Source organism: Vitis vinifera, chromosome 7, assembly GCF_030704535.1.
Source record: "Vitis vinifera cultivar Pinot Noir 40024 chromosome 7, ASM3070453v1".
In the NCBI taxonomy this organism is placed as follows: domain Eukaryota; kingdom Viridiplantae; phylum Streptophyta; class Magnoliopsida; order Vitales; family Vitaceae; genus Vitis; species Vitis vinifera.
In genome coordinates, this window is record NC_081811.1 from 18,952,031 (window position 1) to 18,970,500 (window position 18,470).

The 18,470-nt window shown below is 34.5% G+C and overlaps 1 protein-coding gene and 1 long non-coding RNA gene across 29 annotated transcripts in view; both read right to left on the reverse strand.

Moving 5' to 3' along the window:
- Nucleotides 1–597: 597 nt before the first annotated feature.
- Nucleotides 598–4,179, reverse strand: LOC100853322 (putative disease resistance RPP13-like protein 1). The gene is given in 4 exon segments (XM_059737716.1): nt 598–1,221; nt 2,945–3,434; nt 3,436–3,467; nt 3,469–4,179. Coding segments are annotated over 4 exon segments (1,857 nt in total).
- Nucleotides 4,180–9,745: 5,566 nt separating this feature from the next.
- The window catches only part of LOC104878210 (putative disease resistance protein At3g14460), a 92,941-nt gene continuing 84,216 nt past the window's right edge, over nt 9,746–18,470 (reverse strand). Inside the window, exons 6-23 of one of the 28 annotated variants that reach the window (XR_009466113.1) lie at nt 17,868–17,964; nt 17,678–17,760; nt 16,001–17,040; nt 15,822–15,904; nt 15,469–15,710; nt 15,281–15,359; nt 15,082–15,165; nt 13,541–13,766; nt 13,196–13,285; nt 12,980–13,033; nt 12,762–12,843; nt 12,451–12,521; nt 12,286–12,345; nt 11,411–11,500; nt 11,190–11,280; nt 10,752–10,841; nt 10,546–10,637; nt 9,746–10,084 (exon numbers count right to left, since the gene is read on the reverse strand). This is a non-coding gene — a long non-coding RNA (putative disease resistance protein At3g14460). Of the gene's footprint in view, nt 10,085–10,545; nt 10,638–10,751; nt 10,842–11,189; nt 11,281–11,410; nt 11,501–12,285; nt 12,346–12,450; nt 12,522–12,761; nt 12,844–12,927; nt 13,091–13,195; nt 13,767–15,081; nt 15,166–15,280; nt 15,360–15,468; nt 15,711–15,821; nt 15,905–16,000; nt 17,041–17,677; nt 17,761–17,867; nt 17,965–18,470 lie in introns of all 28 variants that reach the window. The other 27 variants (XR_009466110.1, XR_009466114.1, XR_009466112.1 and 24 more) reach the window with 27 other exon arrangements.

The following is an 18,470-nucleotide window of genomic DNA, read 5'->3' on the forward strand; positions in this document are numbered from 1 at the left end:
CCTGATTACAGAACAAAAGGGAGGCTCAAATATTATAGAGACGGTAGCAATTAGAATGTCAAACTTTTGATGGAAGATAATAGAGAATTGGCAGTACCTGATTGAAGTTGTTATTTGTTTTTTAATTGTTGTACAATGCCATCTATTTGCACGTAGGGGATGTGGGCAATCTTAGGCCAATCTTTTCCTTTGTCCTTGAGGCACCTCTCTTTTAGAAAGGGACATTCCCTGATTACAAGTCTTGTAAGTGTTGCTGGCAGCCCTTCATTTGGCACAAAGGACCGGAGCTTAGGGCAAATGTGGAATTCAAGGCTTTTAAGAGAGATGAGGCTTTGTAGACTCGTGGAGGCTATGGATTTCAAATTGCGGAGATTTCCCAACCGGAGAGTGGTGAGAGATGTAGGAAGAAGAAGGTGAGAGCTAGAAAAAGAAAGCAGATCTCGGAATGGGCCTTGAATAAATAGCTCACCAAGAGAGGTGAGTGTGTCGAGGCCCCACCCAGATGGAGGCCACCTCATATTCTCACAATCTGAAATGCAAAGTTCTTTAAGGTTGGGGTTCAAAAACGCTTCTGGAGAGGACACCACATCTGGACAATTACATATGTTCAGAAGTCGAAGAGATGTGAGATTTTGCAGCAGATTCCCTGGAATCGACTCCAATTGCTCGCAGTCCCAAATGGAAAGTAAGTGTGGAGGGAAAGTAGCCTCTTGGAATGGACTTGAGAGATGGACATCCCCATACATGTAGCCATTCAAGTCGACAAGTGTTGTTGCTGTCAATTCCCTCAAGTAGAGACTCTAGTCTCCAACAATCTTCAATCGTCAACTTCTTGAGGGTGGCGGGTAGCTCACCTTTTGGAAATTCAATAAAAGATGGACACTCTTTAATGTCCACGTACTCAAGTATACAACTGTTCATCATCATTCCATCAGGCAGTGTCTCCAGAACCCTGCAATTTCTGACCCCAAGACGTCTTAGCATAGGCTGCAAACCTGTCTCTGGGAATGATAGGAGTTTTGGGCAATTATGAATTAGCAAATCTGTAAGAGATGTGAGGGTGTGTAATGCGTTAGGCAGCTTCTCTAAGTTGTAACATCCATTCACTTCCCAGTATTGAAGATTGCAAGGCAGCCCCTGCTCTTCCAAGGATACAACCCCATGACACCCTTTGATCCATGAATGTCGCACACCACCAAGGTTTTCCAGTTCAAATCCAGGCTTCCTCAAACATGCCAGTTCATCACATTCAGCAATTCCCAGATCTTCAATGGCTATTAAGCTCCGTGCAAGCCTTTCCCATAAACAACTCAGGCTTGATTTTTCCAAATGTATAATTGGGTGAGTGAGGGGACATCAACAACCCAACTTTTTAACAACCCAACTACTATTAATTTAATAAGAAGTGGAAGTCGTGGAATTGAAATTTCCAATTCTTGGCATTCTTGAACATGAAGCGTCACAAGGGAAGGTAACTCATGAGATAAGTTGATGAGTTTTGGACATTTTATTGTTATAAGCTCACGGAGGCAAGGAAACAATGCTTGGGTTTCCTCATGAACCAATTTAGGAATTAACCAATCTTTCCATTGGGGCATTTTCTCAAATCTCATATGTTCTAAAGCCCGAAAAGAATTCGCAGTCTCCCCATAGAACTCATCGCCTATGCTTTTAACTTCATTCATGCCTTCAATCACCAAGTTTTTGAGGAAAGGTAGTCCCCCTAGTGCTGGCAAAGATGTGCAATTTTTACAATTTATAAGATCCAGATACACCATTTTGGAGAAGGATGGATCTCCTATCCAATTTGGGAATTTTGAGCCACCATAAAATCTAATATCCAGTTTTTTCAAACTTTGATGAGGTTGCAACCACTTAAGGACCTCTATCTCGGTGCTTTCATTCCTTGAATTGCCATACTTTTCACTCCATACCATGATTAAGTCTTCAATATTCCGTCCCTCCTTCGAATTGACTTACCTCACATCTCTTGGATCCGAAATATTCTCCAACCTTTTAATGCTAAGCTCTCCTTGGAGATTCAATAAGTTCTTCAATTCTTTTATTTGTGACCCATTACCCTTGCTTAGAAAAAACCTATTCAACGTTTGCAAATTTATCAACTTGCCAACTTGTGGAGGCATCTTTTTCAACATAGTTGAACCTCTAATATCAAGATGGCGAAGATTAATTAAATTTATGATGCTCATAGGTAAATTAATGAGTTGCACACAATTGCATAATATCAACGATTGTAAGTTGTAAAGACCACTCACTGTTTTAGGTAACTGTTTGATTTTTGTAGAAAACAAATTAAGAAATCGTAAATGTTTCAAATCACCAATCGAATCCGGTAACTCATTTATTTCATAACCACTCAAAAGAGAGCACCCTCAATTGTCCCAACTTTGGCAACAAGCCATTAAGCACCTTATTACTTAAGTAGCATTTCTTCTTATTATCTAGTGTGATGGGTAGTGCAACAAATGTTCATAATTGCTCTGGTTTATTTAGGACTTCAAATTTTTTGAACACATCATACTCACCACGCACGAATGACAAATGACGAGTCCTTTGAGAGACCTTATATATATTCTCGAAATTGAAACATATTTCTGTAGCAACTTCTTGAGCAAGATCATTAATCAAGTCATGCATTATGAATTCGGATTTACTATCATGGTTGGAAAAAGCATTTTGATAACAATTCATTAAAATAATCAGCACCTAGATCTTCTTCCATTTGACAGTTATCTTCTTCTGCTTGGTGAATTAAATCCCCTGCCATCCACAATAAAATTAGCTCTTTTTGCTTAAATTCATAGTCCTTTGAAAACAACGCACAATAAGCAAAACATCTTTTTAGATGTGAAGGGAGATGTTGATAGCTTAATCTTAGCACTGGAAAAACACCACTCTTATTCCAAATTTTTCTACTCAGTACACGTTCCCATCGATCCTGTGGTTCGGAGCGTAGAAGCCCACCAAGCATCTTTGCTGCTAAGGGCAGGCCACTACATTTCTCTACGACCCTTTGTTGAATTAATTCCAAATTTGGATGTTCATTGGCATTCTTGTTTTCAAATGCATGTTTCACAAATACATTCCAACAATCATCATTGGATAAAGGCTTGAGCAAATGGTGGAAGCTGTCTGCTCTCATCAAAGATGCAACATTCCCATGACGTGTTGTTACTGCAATTTTACTTCCTCTAGCTCCGGACTTAAAGGGAGTCTGTAAGTGATTCCATCGCTCATAATTGTTGATGTTCCACACATCGTCCAAAACTAGCAAAAACCTTTTTCCAGCCAGATTATTGCTTAGCTTGAGCTGCACTTGATTAAAGTTATCCCCATCACGGACTTCATTCGGAGAGACGGCATTGAGAATTATCTTCGTTAACTTCTCTACATCGCTCTCATCTGATACACACCCACACCCTTGGCTCAAAATGCTTCACTATTTCTTTCATCCCTGTATATCAACTGGGCCAGTGTAGTTTTCCCCATCCCACCTATACCTACAATGGGAATTACCCCAAAGTTGCTTTCACCTGCTTCATCCTTCAACAGCATCTCAATAATGACTTCTTTATCTTTATCCCTGCCGTGAACAGCTTCGTTAATCAAAGATGTAGAAGGGGGTCGTTGCCAAGTAGAAGCTGCTCCAGATGCAAAACTTCCCCAACTTGTTTCAACACCCGGGACCATATCAAAACCCAGCTCAGCTTTCCGGGTTGAACTATCGCCTAACCGCCTAGTGATTTCCTTGATCTTGGTCCCCATCTCAATATTAAACTTAACTTCATCAACAGGATTGAAACCAGTAAAGCAAGTCGGGATGAGGCTCCGTACCTTACTTGTGGTGGCCACCTGATCAGCACCTTCTGACATCAACCTGCATCGCAACAGCTCGGTCGCGAACTCATCCAGCACATCTTCCATGTCGTAAGCCAAGTCTCGGAGATTGTCAAGCCAGTTTTTCACGGACGGCTTTGATGTCTGCTTCTCCTCAGCTTCGTCCAGCACTTCATTAATCATCATCAGTTTCTCCTTCCAGTTTTCAAGTTCAGCAATGACCCCCTCTTGGCCAGCAAAGTTGAGCAACTCAGGGAAAACCAACTTACCGAACAGAACTTGGAGGGCAGCAGAAAGAACAGACTCTCCAACAACCTCCATCGGCTAGTTCTTTCCAGAAATCGAAGGGCAGGCAGTGGAGACAAAAGAAACAAGCGAGATTGAAAATTTTATCAGCGCAGACGTGAGCAACTGGTGTAGATTGCAATGGTGGTTGCTGGGTCAACAAGGTTTGGAAAAGGAAAGCGTGGCAGAGAGAGGGGCACATGGGCTGCACTGATCCGTGTTTGGAAAATATATAAACTAATACAAATTTTAATGGAGAAGTTGGGAAACAACCTCGTAAAATAAAATTATTTAAACATGGAAACATATGCTGTTTCCATGTTTATTATGAAACTGATCAATTATGAAACTCCATGTTATATTATAGCCAATTGTATGTGAGGGTTTAAAAAATAATGTGAAGAATTGACCAAGAGGTGTGGATTGCTGTGGTGGTTGATGTGGTGTGTGCTGCCATTCAATTACTGAAGAGAGAGTATGATACACACTGCTCTATGTTTAGAAAATCCGAAGGGCGATTATGCAACCATATGGGTTTAAAAAAATGTATTATTTTAAAGAAGGCAATCCTTGTCTTTTATACCAGCTACATCACGTAGAAATAGTCTCTCAAATAAGCACTTCAAGGATGTTAAAATAAGAATTCCATATTTGCCCATACTCCTCCAGCCACATAAGCAATTCGATGTGGGATTGCCGTCAAATGCCACGTAATCAAAACACTTGGACTTTAAAAAAAAATAAAAAATGAAAAATGAATTTCCGCACATTTCCTCATGTCTCCTTCATAACTTTCTTCAAGCTTTTCTACTATATGATTATCATTGTTTCCTTTCAAGAAGGCTTGATTAAAAAATCTGGTTTGGTTTTATGTAAGTGTTCACACTGTCCAATAGGATAAGTGTTTGATTTTGTTGTTCTTATGTTTTGTGGTTTTTATTACAATTTGAGGTATACCAATATAAGATAATCACTTTACAAAAGAGGTGAATAGTAATAGTCACTTTTTACAAATTTAGATTTAGAAAGTAAGTGATATTGCAAGTACGTAAAGAAAACACAAATGCAAGCACTAGTTTTTATGAATGGTTCAGCACAAGTCCGCCTACATCCATCTCCTTAAACTCTTAATTGAGTGAGGGTTCTATTAATCAAAGCTTCAATATGAGTCTTCAAGTTTCACAATTGAATTATAATTCTAATCAATCCTTTTAAACTTGTGACTCCAAGTACCCTTTCAGAAAATGATTTCAAGCACCATTTACAAAACACCTTTAAGAGAACAACTTTTGAATTCTTTAAAAGTCACACCACATTTGGAATTCCTCAAGTTTTACCCCACACTTGAGCCTACCTCACAAGGTATATGAGAAAAGATTTGACAAGAATATAACTTTTGGTTTATAAATTGGCTCAATGGAATAAAAAATCTATAATAAATGGTACACAAAGCTTGGATCCTTTAATTAAAAGTTGAAGACCTAAACTAATTGTCAAAAACAATTTGGGATCGATTAGTCAACCAATTGGTCACTAGTTTTGGGTGATAGAAGATACAAAAAAATGACTATTACATCATAAGAGCTCAACCAATTCTACCAATCCTCAATCAATTGAGTGAACAATAACCAATTCAACCAATTGAGTCACTTCAATCAAGCATATGCAAAATATGGAAAATTGATACATAAATGACTTTTAATGACTCAAATTATTTTAATATGAAAACATAATATTGAAAAAAGTACTCATTTAAATGATGAAATATATGTCAAAATCTGAGTTTTTATCTTGAAATAATCAATTTTAAATTTGACATGTAAAAATCATTGAAATATGCATAAATGAATTCTATAATTTTCACAAAATTCTTAGGAAAACCTAGGTAGATAAACTCCTTTTCCTTTTAAAGACCTTTTAAACTATGAATAGTACTAAATAAAGTTGGTTTACATTTAGAAAGATTCTTCATTACTTTATAAAAGAATAAAGTTGATTTAGAAAATTGGATGATTTTAGGTACTTAAATAAAAATAAAATGCACTTTGAACCTAGTGCATCAACAATTTTATAAAAAGATCCTAGACATGAGTCTTGCTTGATTTCCTCTTTAAGGTCTTCTCTTTTTTCTTGATTTCACTTTATTATGTTGTTGTGATTGGTTCTTTGGAAATCCTCTTGCTAAAAAACACTTAAAATGAATTATTAGTTTCAAACCTTGTTTTGTTATTAACAAAACCGAAATTAGTCAAACTTTTGTTTCAGAGTCTCTTTGCCATGCATATTTCTTTAAAAAATAGAATCATTGAGCTTCTTAGTGTGTTTGGTCAATGAGGAACATTTGCTTATGTTTTTGTTCCACTTCATAATATTAGAAATCTCTTTTACTCATGTTTTCTATTTTGTAATTTCACTTATTCATTAATTGGCAACATCCAATTTTAGCTATAGAAAATTTTGTTAAGTTATTTTCGTGGATGAAGAGCATTTGACACAATTCCAATTTTAGATCTTCACATTTTATGGTTTTCAAATCATATTTATGATGGATGGTGACAAGGTAAAATTATAGAACATGCATTAAAATGATGCCCAAGGTAGCAAAAAGATGGGCCAACCCATGGATGGAGAGGTTGACTCATCCCCTTCTATGTTGTCCTATTTTAATGTTGGTAGTAGCTAATATTGGAGTCGGCCTTTGATTAGAGAGGTTGACCTTGATTAGATAGGTTGGTATGGACCTCGCATCTTTTGCATGCGTCCTCACTCTATGGTGAGACTTGTTTTTTATTGTAAAATTTTTTATTTTTTGAAAATTATTTTGGAGACACCATTTATTTATCTTTTTTTAAAGGGAAAAACAAAATAATAGAGAAAAACTCCAAGTGTGACTTATGAAGGAAAAAACAAGTCTGAGAAAAATCGAGTCGAGGTTTAGGGATCAGGTTACCTATCGGAAAAGTACAGCGATAGACCGTAATACCCGTCTAAACCCTAAAAATTAGGTTTCTACTAATTAGTTAAGACAAGTGTGACAAATGATCAATTAATTGTGGATACCAACGATCATATAGAATGAAAGCAAATCATGCACAAGAATGAATAAATAAGTAAGATGGAGATGGGAGCATACTTGAGCGGCGAATCAATAGTGTTTTCATGAAAAACATGGTTAACTCAATAATGACAAGCACAAAATATCTCACGCAAATCACAGAGGAAGGCAAAAATAAATTAATATTGAATAAATATAGCAATCAAAATCAACAAACGAAGGACGAATGTCTCATGTGTTAGGCCCCACCAATGATCGATTTATTTTTGCATGAATTAATTTCATATATTTCATTACTTTTAAATTATAAAATTGTATTCATGCTTATTAAAAACATGAAAATCAGGAAAAAAAAAAAAAAAAGTTCAAAATTAAAGAAAATTTGTAAAAGGTGCTTGTCGAAAAAAAAATGGCAGCTAGTTTATCAAAACTGAATTTTATTTTCTAGTATCTCCAAAGGATGAAATTTTAAAAACTGAGATTATTTGAATAGAAAAAAAGAAAGTTTGAAAACCAATTCAAAACATATAAGATCACAAAGAAAAATAAAAGAAAAGCAGCAAGAGGAAAAAGTGGCCATGTAATGTAGGAGTTGGAAAAATGGGCCCCGGGGAGGCTTAGGTGACTATTCTGTTGGTGCGGATGACTGACATGGCACTGGTGTACTAATACAAGATCAGAAGTTGGCATTTGCTTGCACAGTTGAAGACTTAGGCTTTACTAATTTTGATGTCACTCTGCTGGGTTGCCCAGGTAGCCTAAATCCTTGCAAATGCCATTTCCTTCCATAGGTAATGCATCATCCATTAGTTTGAGCGTGGCTGAGTTTGTCCACCTTGAAATGACACTTCCCAAGTCCAAAGTGAGGCAAATTTTACGACAACGATTATTCCAGCCTGAACCAGTTGTGCAATACATCTCATAAGTGTGGCTATCACATCCAGCCAGAAAAGAAGATGTTCCCCTGGCAATGCAAGTCACACTGATCCCATAAGATGATATTGTATATTCTAGCCCGATAACTAAGATAAGTCATTCCTCCAATTATGAGATAGTTCACTGCAACCTTAGAAGGACTGTGTAAGTTATAAACTATGAACAATTCATCAACTTATAAGAAATTTATGATTTGGATCTTCCGTGAAACTTCTAATATTCTTAAGTCATGTATAATGTAAGCTCGAATGCTCAAACAAGTATTAATACAAATGAGAATATAATAGTGAAAACTAAAATATGATTTGTTACACGATGTCATGATTTTTTTGGGTTTTATCCCCGACAAACAAGTCCTTATTCCTCCAATTAAGAGTTAGTATATATTGCCTCAAATGGATTGCCTAAGTCCACGAATTGGTTATAAACAATTCATCAACTTGCAAGAAATACATAACTTAGATATTTCATGCAATTTTTATTGCACCCAAGCCATGTATGATAAAAGTGATGTAAACTTGAATGCTTAAATAAAGATCAATGCAAACATGGATAGAATATTAGAGACAAAAATTATAATATATATATGTATTAATAAAATTTTATTTTGTTACATTATATCATGCTTTTAAGAGTTTTGTCTCAACAAGCATGTCCACATCTCATATGTTGTAACTCACTTTGAAAAACATTTTTCATAGTCTTCATATATTTACATATCAATGTTTTAAACTTTTTCACTTTTATGGCCTACCAAACTGGTTTGATCATTTTGAGCATCCTTATATGATGCAACATGTTAGTTTAAAAATAAATTAAAATACTTTATCACAAATATGACTTACATTTGATAAAAAGTATTTCAAATCATCAAAAAGTAAAAGATTTTTTAATAATAAGAGAGATAATATTATCAATATTTTTAATATTAATCAACATTATTTTGCATTATATCCAAGAATAATCCACCCTCATTTCTTCTTAGTTGGATACTTAGAAAATAATTTAGATCACCACATGGACCCATGTGGTCTTAGGTCGTTGAGGGTTAACTTTCTTTTTTTCTTTCTTTCTTTTTCCTTTTAAATCCAAATAGATTTTAAAATAGATGTACCATAGGGAAATTTTCTCAAATGACAAGTACTATTAACATTTCTCCTTCAAAAATTGCAAAAGATTGATGGGTCACTACTTGAACTTGTTACATAATAGTTTTTATAATAGTAATGAAGTTTGTAACCCAAAAATGAATCTTATTATATTAGTTGATGTTGTTAATAGCAAGTGAACTTAAATAGAGAAAATATGTACATAGCAGAGAAATGTGACTTAGCTACTTAATCTTATTATGATGGTAGTTTTTAGTAAATATGGAAACTAAAAATAAAAATTGATTCTACAATTTATATTTTATAACTAATCCTCAAAATCCTTTTTATGGGGTGCTTGGGCCAAAAATTTGTTCAAGAGAAATCAAACTCAATTGTCACCATTTTTTTTTTTAACCATCCATGCAAACATCATTGCTTTTAAAACACTGTTTAAAAAATAAACCATAGATTATGTAGTTGTTGAAGTAAACATTAATAACATCTAATTGTAATTCAAAGATGATCAACTGAGGCATAATTTACCATTTAGAGTATTACATACTGTTAAAACATAATGGGAGAACAACTTGTATTGAGAATGATCCACAAGGAAAGAGAATGGCAAAACTCTCAAGTTCACCAAGACTCGTCTGCTAGTCTCATGGTCAGGATTTCAATCTCACAATTACCATTTCACATATTTGAATCTCCATGAGCACTAGCAACAACCATTGATGCATTGATGCACAAGTTTTGAAATGCTTGCAGAAGACATGTGCTTGTTCTTCTATCCTCCACAATTTTCAAATTCATGAATTAGTCAACTATAGGAAGCTTCGGATGAAACCAGGCCCATACCCTAAAATTCAAAACAGAGGCAAAAAAATAATAAGAGAGAGCATAGGGGAGTTGAATTACCAAGTTCTCACACTTGTGGAGAGACAAACGTGTAATTAAGTATTTGCTGTTTTATATTTTTAAAAGGACAAAATAGCTTGTTTATATAAAATACAATAAAATTTAAAGACTTACATTCACATGATAATAGTTTTAAAAATTTATTTAAAATTTTGAAGTATTAAAAATGTTTTCTTACCTCAAATTTTAAAATTTTTTGATGTAATTTAAAAAAAATAAAAGGTAAGTCTATACTTTTTGTACAAGAGTTTCTACTTTTTATATAGAAATAATTCTTTTTTTTTTCTCTCTCTTAAAAGTACATCTAAACAAGATCAAAGACTGCATTAAAACTTCATCTTGTCACAATGAATATACCGTCTAAAGTAAGCCACTAAATAATATGAATCCTTTGCTCTTTACCTCATTGCAGATTAAAATTTCAAATTTGTGCTCGATTCCAAGGCTTTTGAGAAGGATTCCTCACTCCCAAGAGTACTTTAGAAGATGAATCCCTATGTTAATTGCAAAAAAAATCTAGTGAGTAATAATGTGAATTAATCCTATTCTTAAGACAAACTTTGTCACAAGTATCTATAGTATGAATGCTCACAAATTATCAAACTTACAATTATTCATGTGAAGGAAAATCCACCCAAAGTATCCTGATTTCTCAAAAACAGAGTCAATTAGGAATATGACCTGGTTGTAGGAGCTTCCTATAGAGCAGATAATATTCAAAATGATTGTCATTTTTAAAGATTAAGCTTGATCCATAGCACAAAATATTGAAATTATAACCATTCCATATATGGAAAGAAAACATCTCAAAAGCAAACTTAGAAGATAAAAATAGATATAAAATAAATTTTTGCATAGAATTGAATAATTTTTTTCATAGACTCTAAAAAGTAGATAAGACAAAAATAAATTTCACTTAAAGGACACACTTCTAGAATTCTAAAAGAGCATATAGTATTTTTTTTTTAATTTTTTCATATTAGACTTGTTATTCACCCAATTGAATATGACAAGAAAACAAGCAGAATATAGTAACAGTTACCTACCTTAGCTGGAGCTTATTACAAGCTTTGACCGTTTCACTTTGGGACAGTGAGGCTGTAGTTCTAACTCATTGAGCTCCTTTGTTAAGACCACCTGCCCATACCAAATTAACAAAAGGGAAAAAAAGAAATGACTTAAAATCCTTTGTTTTTTTTTTTTTTGGGTTTGCGTGTGTCATAAGGGTGTAATTCACCATAAAACATCTTGTAAAAACTGAAGAAACCTTATATGTAATACATGACCCGAACTTGCTAAGAATATTGTCACTATCATTGTCCTATCAATTCAGTTTGTGATGTACCAGCTCAATTGCCTGTTAGAATGATTCAAGTAATGAATAACTTTCCATTAGTATTTGGTGAAATAGAATAAATACCATCAAAATATTGAAATATGCTTGCAGTTCATCATAGTGTGAGAGTTGATTGCATTTCTTTCATTCCATAAGAATCTCCACTTTTTAGTCCTACTATGATGGGGAAATTAAATTAGGTTATACTTACCAATAAAAAAATCAGAAAAACTAGTTTCAAATTTAAGGGAGAGGTACAAGAAAATACTATCGTCATAAAATAGAATAAAATATTAAAAAGCAAAATCAAAGTTTTGAGGAAAATGCCAATTCACTTCCTATAAATTTGACAAATCTTGTTTGAAAATCTGAAATGTGTTTAACCTATTTTCTATATTTTTAAATATTTTTTTAAATAACTTTAATTTGTAAATACTTAATTTTCAATCATTCTCCATATTTGTATAATTATTTTTAAAACAATATTTAGAAAAAAGTTAAAACCACCAAAAACAATTAAAATATATTCTTGGAAAACACTTTGCTTTTTGTTTTCCGATTATCAAACATGTTATGACCTTTTTTTTTTTCTTAAAAATAGAAAACCATTTTTGAAAACAACTCCAAACACACCCTAAGGCTCTTTTAGCTTGTTGCCTTGTATGCATAAGCAGAAAAAAGGAACAAAAGATGAGAAACACGGTGTTCAACTATATTTCCAAGTAGTTTCAAAGGTTTGATGAGAAATGCTACATGCTAAAATGAACCATATTACTAGGCAATTGAAAGGTTTGAGAGAGTGATACCTCTTGCTTTTTTGTAGTACATATTTCCAAGCAAAGGGAAGAATAAATTAGGGAGCATGCCTGAGTGATTAATGTACACAGTAAAATCAAATAAGAGGCTCATTAGCATAATAAGATGCAAATTTGGTTTAAAATCAAAGAGAACTCAAGCAAAATCTTAATTACCTTGTATTTATTAATGGTGATGGAAATAGTATTCTGGCTTTAAGCAAAATGAACCACCAGATGTAAGGCCCCTTGCATCATGAAATTGAAGCATATTGAAAACGGAAAAAAGAAAGAAAGAAAAAATGCAACAAGACTTTTAATAGGTGTATCAACCATGTATCTCTATGTGAAATTATTGCCATGTGAAGCTGGTGGCAAATTCGATTGGGCTTAAAACTCTTTTTGGACCTGATTGAATTTTTTTTTTTAAATTTACATGGCCTAGAATGATGCATTTAGTACTGCTCTTTCATGTTTAGGATATTTACCTTTGCAGATGCTAATAAGCTGCATCAATGGCCATGAATTTTGCTTTCATCTACATCAGTCCCTTTGATTGCCATCCTGCATCTAAAAAGTAAATTCCATCATTATCAAGAAGCAAAAGCAATATTTTGAGTTAGAAATGGAGATTGTTTTTTATATCAGACTTACAATTCAATAGACTAATAATCACCTGTGTTTGGAAGAGGATAGTCCCAAATACCTTAAATAGGTTTGTTTGTAAAAATCTTCCTCTGCACCATATCCAACCCAAGATCTATAGGTAGACCAACGAATGTAATCATAAGCAGGTTGTTTTTCCAACTCTTTTTGACTGCTTTTCCATGTTGATATGATTAAAAAGGCATGGCCCAGTAGCCATTTTATTTTAAAATTAAAATAGGAAATATAAGATAAAAAATGAAAATAGCATATGTACCATGCTTTTCCTAGGCCCTTTCATCTTCTTTTCACCATCACCATATTAGAGAATGAACAACCAACACCATATTCACTTCAGACATGGAATCTGCAGGATGAAACTCAATATTCCTTTCTGTTAGCATAATAATGAAAAAGAGTTATATGTTTTCAATGTAAAAGGCAAAAAAATAAGATCAAGAGCATTTCATTTTGAATATATATTCAGAAATTTTTTTAATGCAAATATAAATTGTTGCACATAACTGATGAATTAGAGAACTAAATTTCCAATCAGATAGAAGGATGGATGTGAGCAACAAGAGAAAAGAGCGACTATCATTAATTGGGGTACTTGATTGACCTTTTTACTGCTGTACAATGCAATCTATCTCCAGATATGGGAGGATATGAGCAGTTTAGGGCCATCCTATTCCTTTGTTCTTCATGGACCTCCTTTTCAGAATAGGACATCTCTCTTGATTATGTAATGTTGCAAGTATTGATAGGACTCAGTTGTTGCCATACATTTTACGTGGGGTTTCCAGAGTCACACACTGGCTAAGCACAACCCCCTCTGTAACAAGTATCTGACGACAAATATTTTAAAAGAACTGTTAATGATTAAGATTAAAAAGGGGAAAGGAAAATAAATAAAGAAAACATAAAGTACGGTGCTTTTTCTGTGTGAATTTTAAGCTTCTTTAAGAAATAATAAAATCATTTGAATTAACAAGTGGAACTGAGATACGGAACAACATGAAGAATAGAACGTTTTAGAGAAAGAAAGTTATTAGCAAGTAGAATATTTGGTGGAAGATTACAGAGAATTGTGGGTACCTGATTGAAATTGTTATTGTTAGACAATGCCATCTATTTCCATCTAGGGGGTGTAGGCAATATTGGGCCAATCTTTTCATTTGTTCTAGAATAGGACACCCATGATTACAAGTCTTGCAAGTGATGGTGGCAGCCCTTCCTTTGGCACAAAGGATAGAGGCTTCTTCATATTCTCACAATCTGAAATCGCAAGTTATTTAAGGTTGGTGGTCCAAAATTCTTTTGGAGACAACCTCACATCTGGACAATTACATAGACCCAACATACCAAGAGCTGTGAGATTTTGCAGCATATTGCCTGGAATTGGCTCTAATTTCTTGCAATTCCAAATGAAAAGCATCTCAAGAAAGGAGGGAAAGTTGCCTCTTGGAATGCACTTGAGAGACAAACATCCCAATACATGTAGTTGTTCAAGACGACAAGTGTTGTTGCTGTCAATTGAAGTGTGGTGCATAATTCCCTCAGGTAGAGACTCTAGTTTTTGGCAATCTATAATGAGTAGCTTCTTAAGGGTGGTCGATAGCTTACCTTTTGGTAATCTAATAAGAGATGGACAATCTACAATTTCTAAGCACTCAAAGGCACATCTGGTGCTCACCATTCCATCGGCCAACGTCTCCAAAAGCTCACAATTTTTCACCAAAAGAAGTCTTAGCATGGGCAACATATTTGTCTCTAGGAATGGCACAAGTTCTGGCAATTATGAATTACCAAATCTATAAGAGATGTGAGGGTGCATAGTGCATTTGGCAGCTTCTCTAAGTTGAAACATCCTTTCACTTCCAAATATTGAAGATTGCAAGGCAGCCTTTGCTCGTCCAAGGATACAATCCCATCACACCCATCCATCCATAAACCACCAAGGTTTTCCAACCCAAATCCAGGCTTCCTCAAACATGCCAGCTCATCACCAAGGTTTACCTTCAACAACTTACTTACAAAGACCTAACTACCACCTCTCATTAAGGGATTTTATCTTCAATTTATATTATGATAATATAAATTTGAATGAGCACATTTGAAATTAATACAAGTGAGGAGAGACATAATGACAAAAAGAACAACCTGGGATATATGTCCTTTCTGTGCATCCTGAACAGCTTGACATACCAGATGCTAGTAGAAAGGTCCTCTCTAGGTCAACAGTAACTACAATATCATGTAATTAGTCAAAAAGATGTAAATTTGAGGGGAAAAATATGAGAAAGTTAAAAACAATCTGATGAAATACAATGGTCAGTTTAGAAGTTCGAGAAAGTTATACCTCTCCCGTTTTTGCAATACATATTTGCAAAAAGATGGCAGAATCCCAAAAAACCAAGGTGTTAAATAAAGGAGCATTCCTGTGTGATTAAAGTACAGAAAAAAAAATTAAATAAAAGGGCTTCATTAACATAATAAGATTCAAATTTAGACTGGAATGAAACAGAACTAAAACAAAATCTTAAATACCTTTTAACAATTAATGGTGATTGAATCAATATACTGAGCTTTAAACAAAAAGAACCACCAAACATAAGGCCTTTTGCCCATCCCTTGGTGGGAAGTGAAGTTGTTGCCCAAATTTGATAGGGCCTTAAAACTTGAATCACATGTAAATCCAGAAACTAGAAAAGAATGGGGCATTTAGTACATCTTCTTTCATGTGTAGGATATTTAGTATTTACCCTTGCAGATATGAATGGCAGGAAATTCTGTGCAACATAAATTCCATCATTATTAGAAAATGAAAGCAATATGTTAGGGTTGAAAATGGTGAAAATTATGTTCCATCAGAACTTACAATTCAATGCATTAATACGCACCTTTGTTTTGGAAGAGGGCAATGCCAAATATCAATATTAAATTGTGGTAGGAAGGCCTAACTTCTGAAAAATTAGGAGAACCCCTGATTACATAACAAAAGGGCGACTCAAATATTATAGAGAGGGTAGTAATTAGCAAGTAGAACCTTTGATGGAAGATTACAGAGAATTAGGAGTACCTTATTGAAGCTGTTATTGTTGTACAATGTCATTTATTTGAACGTAGGGGATGTGGCCAATCTTGGGCCAATCTTTCCGTTTGTCCTTGAGACACCTCTTTTCTAGAATAGGACACTCCCAGATTTCAAGTATTGCAAGTGTTGCTCACCCTTGGGCACAAAGGACCAGAGCTTAGGGCAATTCTAGAGTTCAAGGATTTTAAGAGAGATGAGGCTTCGGAGACTTATGGAGGCTATGGATTTCAAGTTGTAGAGATTTACCAACCGGAGACATGTGATAGATGTAGGAAGAAGAAGGTGAGAGCTGGGAAAAGAAAGCAGATCTGGGAATGGGCCTTGAATCATGAGCTTATCAAGAGAGGTGAGTGTGTGGAGGCCCCACCCAGATAGAGGCCACCTCATATTCTCACAATCTGAAATACAAAGTTCTTCAAGGTTAGGGTTCAAAAACGCTTCTGGAGAGGACAACACATCTCGACAATTACATATTTGCAAAACTTGAAGAGATGTGAGATTTTGCTGCATATTCCCTGGAATCGACTCCAATTGCTGGCAGTCCCAAATGGAAAGGGTCTCAAGTGTTGAGGGAAAGTAACCTCTTGGAATGGACTTGAGAGATGGACATCCCCATACATGTAGATATTCAAGATGACAAGTGTTGTTGTCAATTCCCTCAGGTAGAGACTCTAGCTTCTCACAATTTATAATTATCAGCTTCTTAAGGGTGGCGGGTAGCTCCCCTTTCGGAAAGCCAATAAGAGATGGACAATCTTTAATTTTCAGGTACTCAAGGGCACAACTATTTCCATATATTGGGAGTACCTGGTTGAACTTCTTGTAGTTTTATAATGTCATCTATTTCCATATAGGGGATGTGAGCAATCTTAGGCTAATATTTTCCTTTGTCTTTGAGGCACCTCTCTTTTAGAATATGACATCTCCCCATTACAACTCTTGCAAGTGTTGGTGGTGGGTCAATGTGGGTAGCTCACCTTCTAGAAAGCCAATAAGAGACATCTTTGAACCCCTATTAAGACCACCTGCCCATACCAAATAAAAAGGGGGAAAATGAGTAGAAAAAAACTCATATCATATCAAAAATAGAACAAATTAAATAATAATAATAATAATAATAATAATAGTAATAATAATAAAATCATACTTTTTTGTGTCTTAAGGATGTGATTTACCATAAAATATCATGGAAACATTGATGAAACTTTATATAATGCATTACTCCAAAATCAACGAAGAATAGTGCAAAAGGTGATTGTATTTCTTTCACTTCACAAGAATGGAACCTTTTAAGCCGTGCTACACACTATATAATGTGGAAATTAGTTTATAATTATTATAAAAAAATAAAAATAATTTTTTTTTCAAATTTAGCAAAGGCGTAGAAGCAAAATTTGTCATATAAGGAGGGAAACATGATCTCTGCTCATTCCCCTATTAAGAGAAAATATGAATCTTTCAATGGATAAATATGTCCTTTCTCTATTCTTCTTGCAATAAGGGTTGAAGCTTAGGACTCATTCAGCCTTACACCATCGCAATTCTTTTATGTGGAAAAGGACTGCAATAGGATATTCTCCATTGACCAAATGTGAAGCAAAAAAGAAGATAAGAAACAGAAAGTAAACTAATACAAAGTACAATTAGGAGACAAGAATTTACCAACTCATTTACAAAAATACTTAGAAACTCCCCTATTATACCAGCTCTCTGTAACTTCATCAATGCATTTGTGAAATGCTAATCTGGAAATAAATTATATAACATAAGGAGTGGAAAATTATAAAATCAGACACCAACACATAAATATGTGTTTGTGTATTCCATCTTAATGGAAAGAAAAACTATGTACTTGTGGCCCCCTATGCTTGCCAAGATTTAGCTTATTTAATATAGTCAGAATCTGGTGTATGAACCTCATCCACATCTTCAACACCTGAAGAATAACCCTAATGCAACAATAATTACAGATTGCATAAGTACGGAATGCAAAGAGAAGTGAAAATCAAGGGTATATGGATTCTTTATAGATTAATATTCAAGGAATAAATTCTGATTATATATGTATATATATAAATTGAAGCACTAATAACATAACTATTTGTCATGTATATCGACAAAGAACATGCAGGTGCAGCCAAACACATGACAAAGAATGGAAAAGAAGTAGGAAGAATCTGAAAAAGCTTTAGAGTCAAAGCAATGCTGGAGATGCCACATGGGCAGGCCTAATTGATTCTACCTCCACTAAAATTCTTCTCGTTGTTATCAAGTCCAAAAGAATACACATCCTGCTATTCAATAACTTTTGCCTTGCATACTCCTTAAATTCTACAGATTAAGAGGATCCAAGGGTTGTCATTTCAGTTTCTTTAACTCTTCCCTCTTTTCAAACTCCTCATAGCATGGAAAGGATCCACTCTTCCCTCTCAAGGTTAGGCAATTTCCTTCCCTT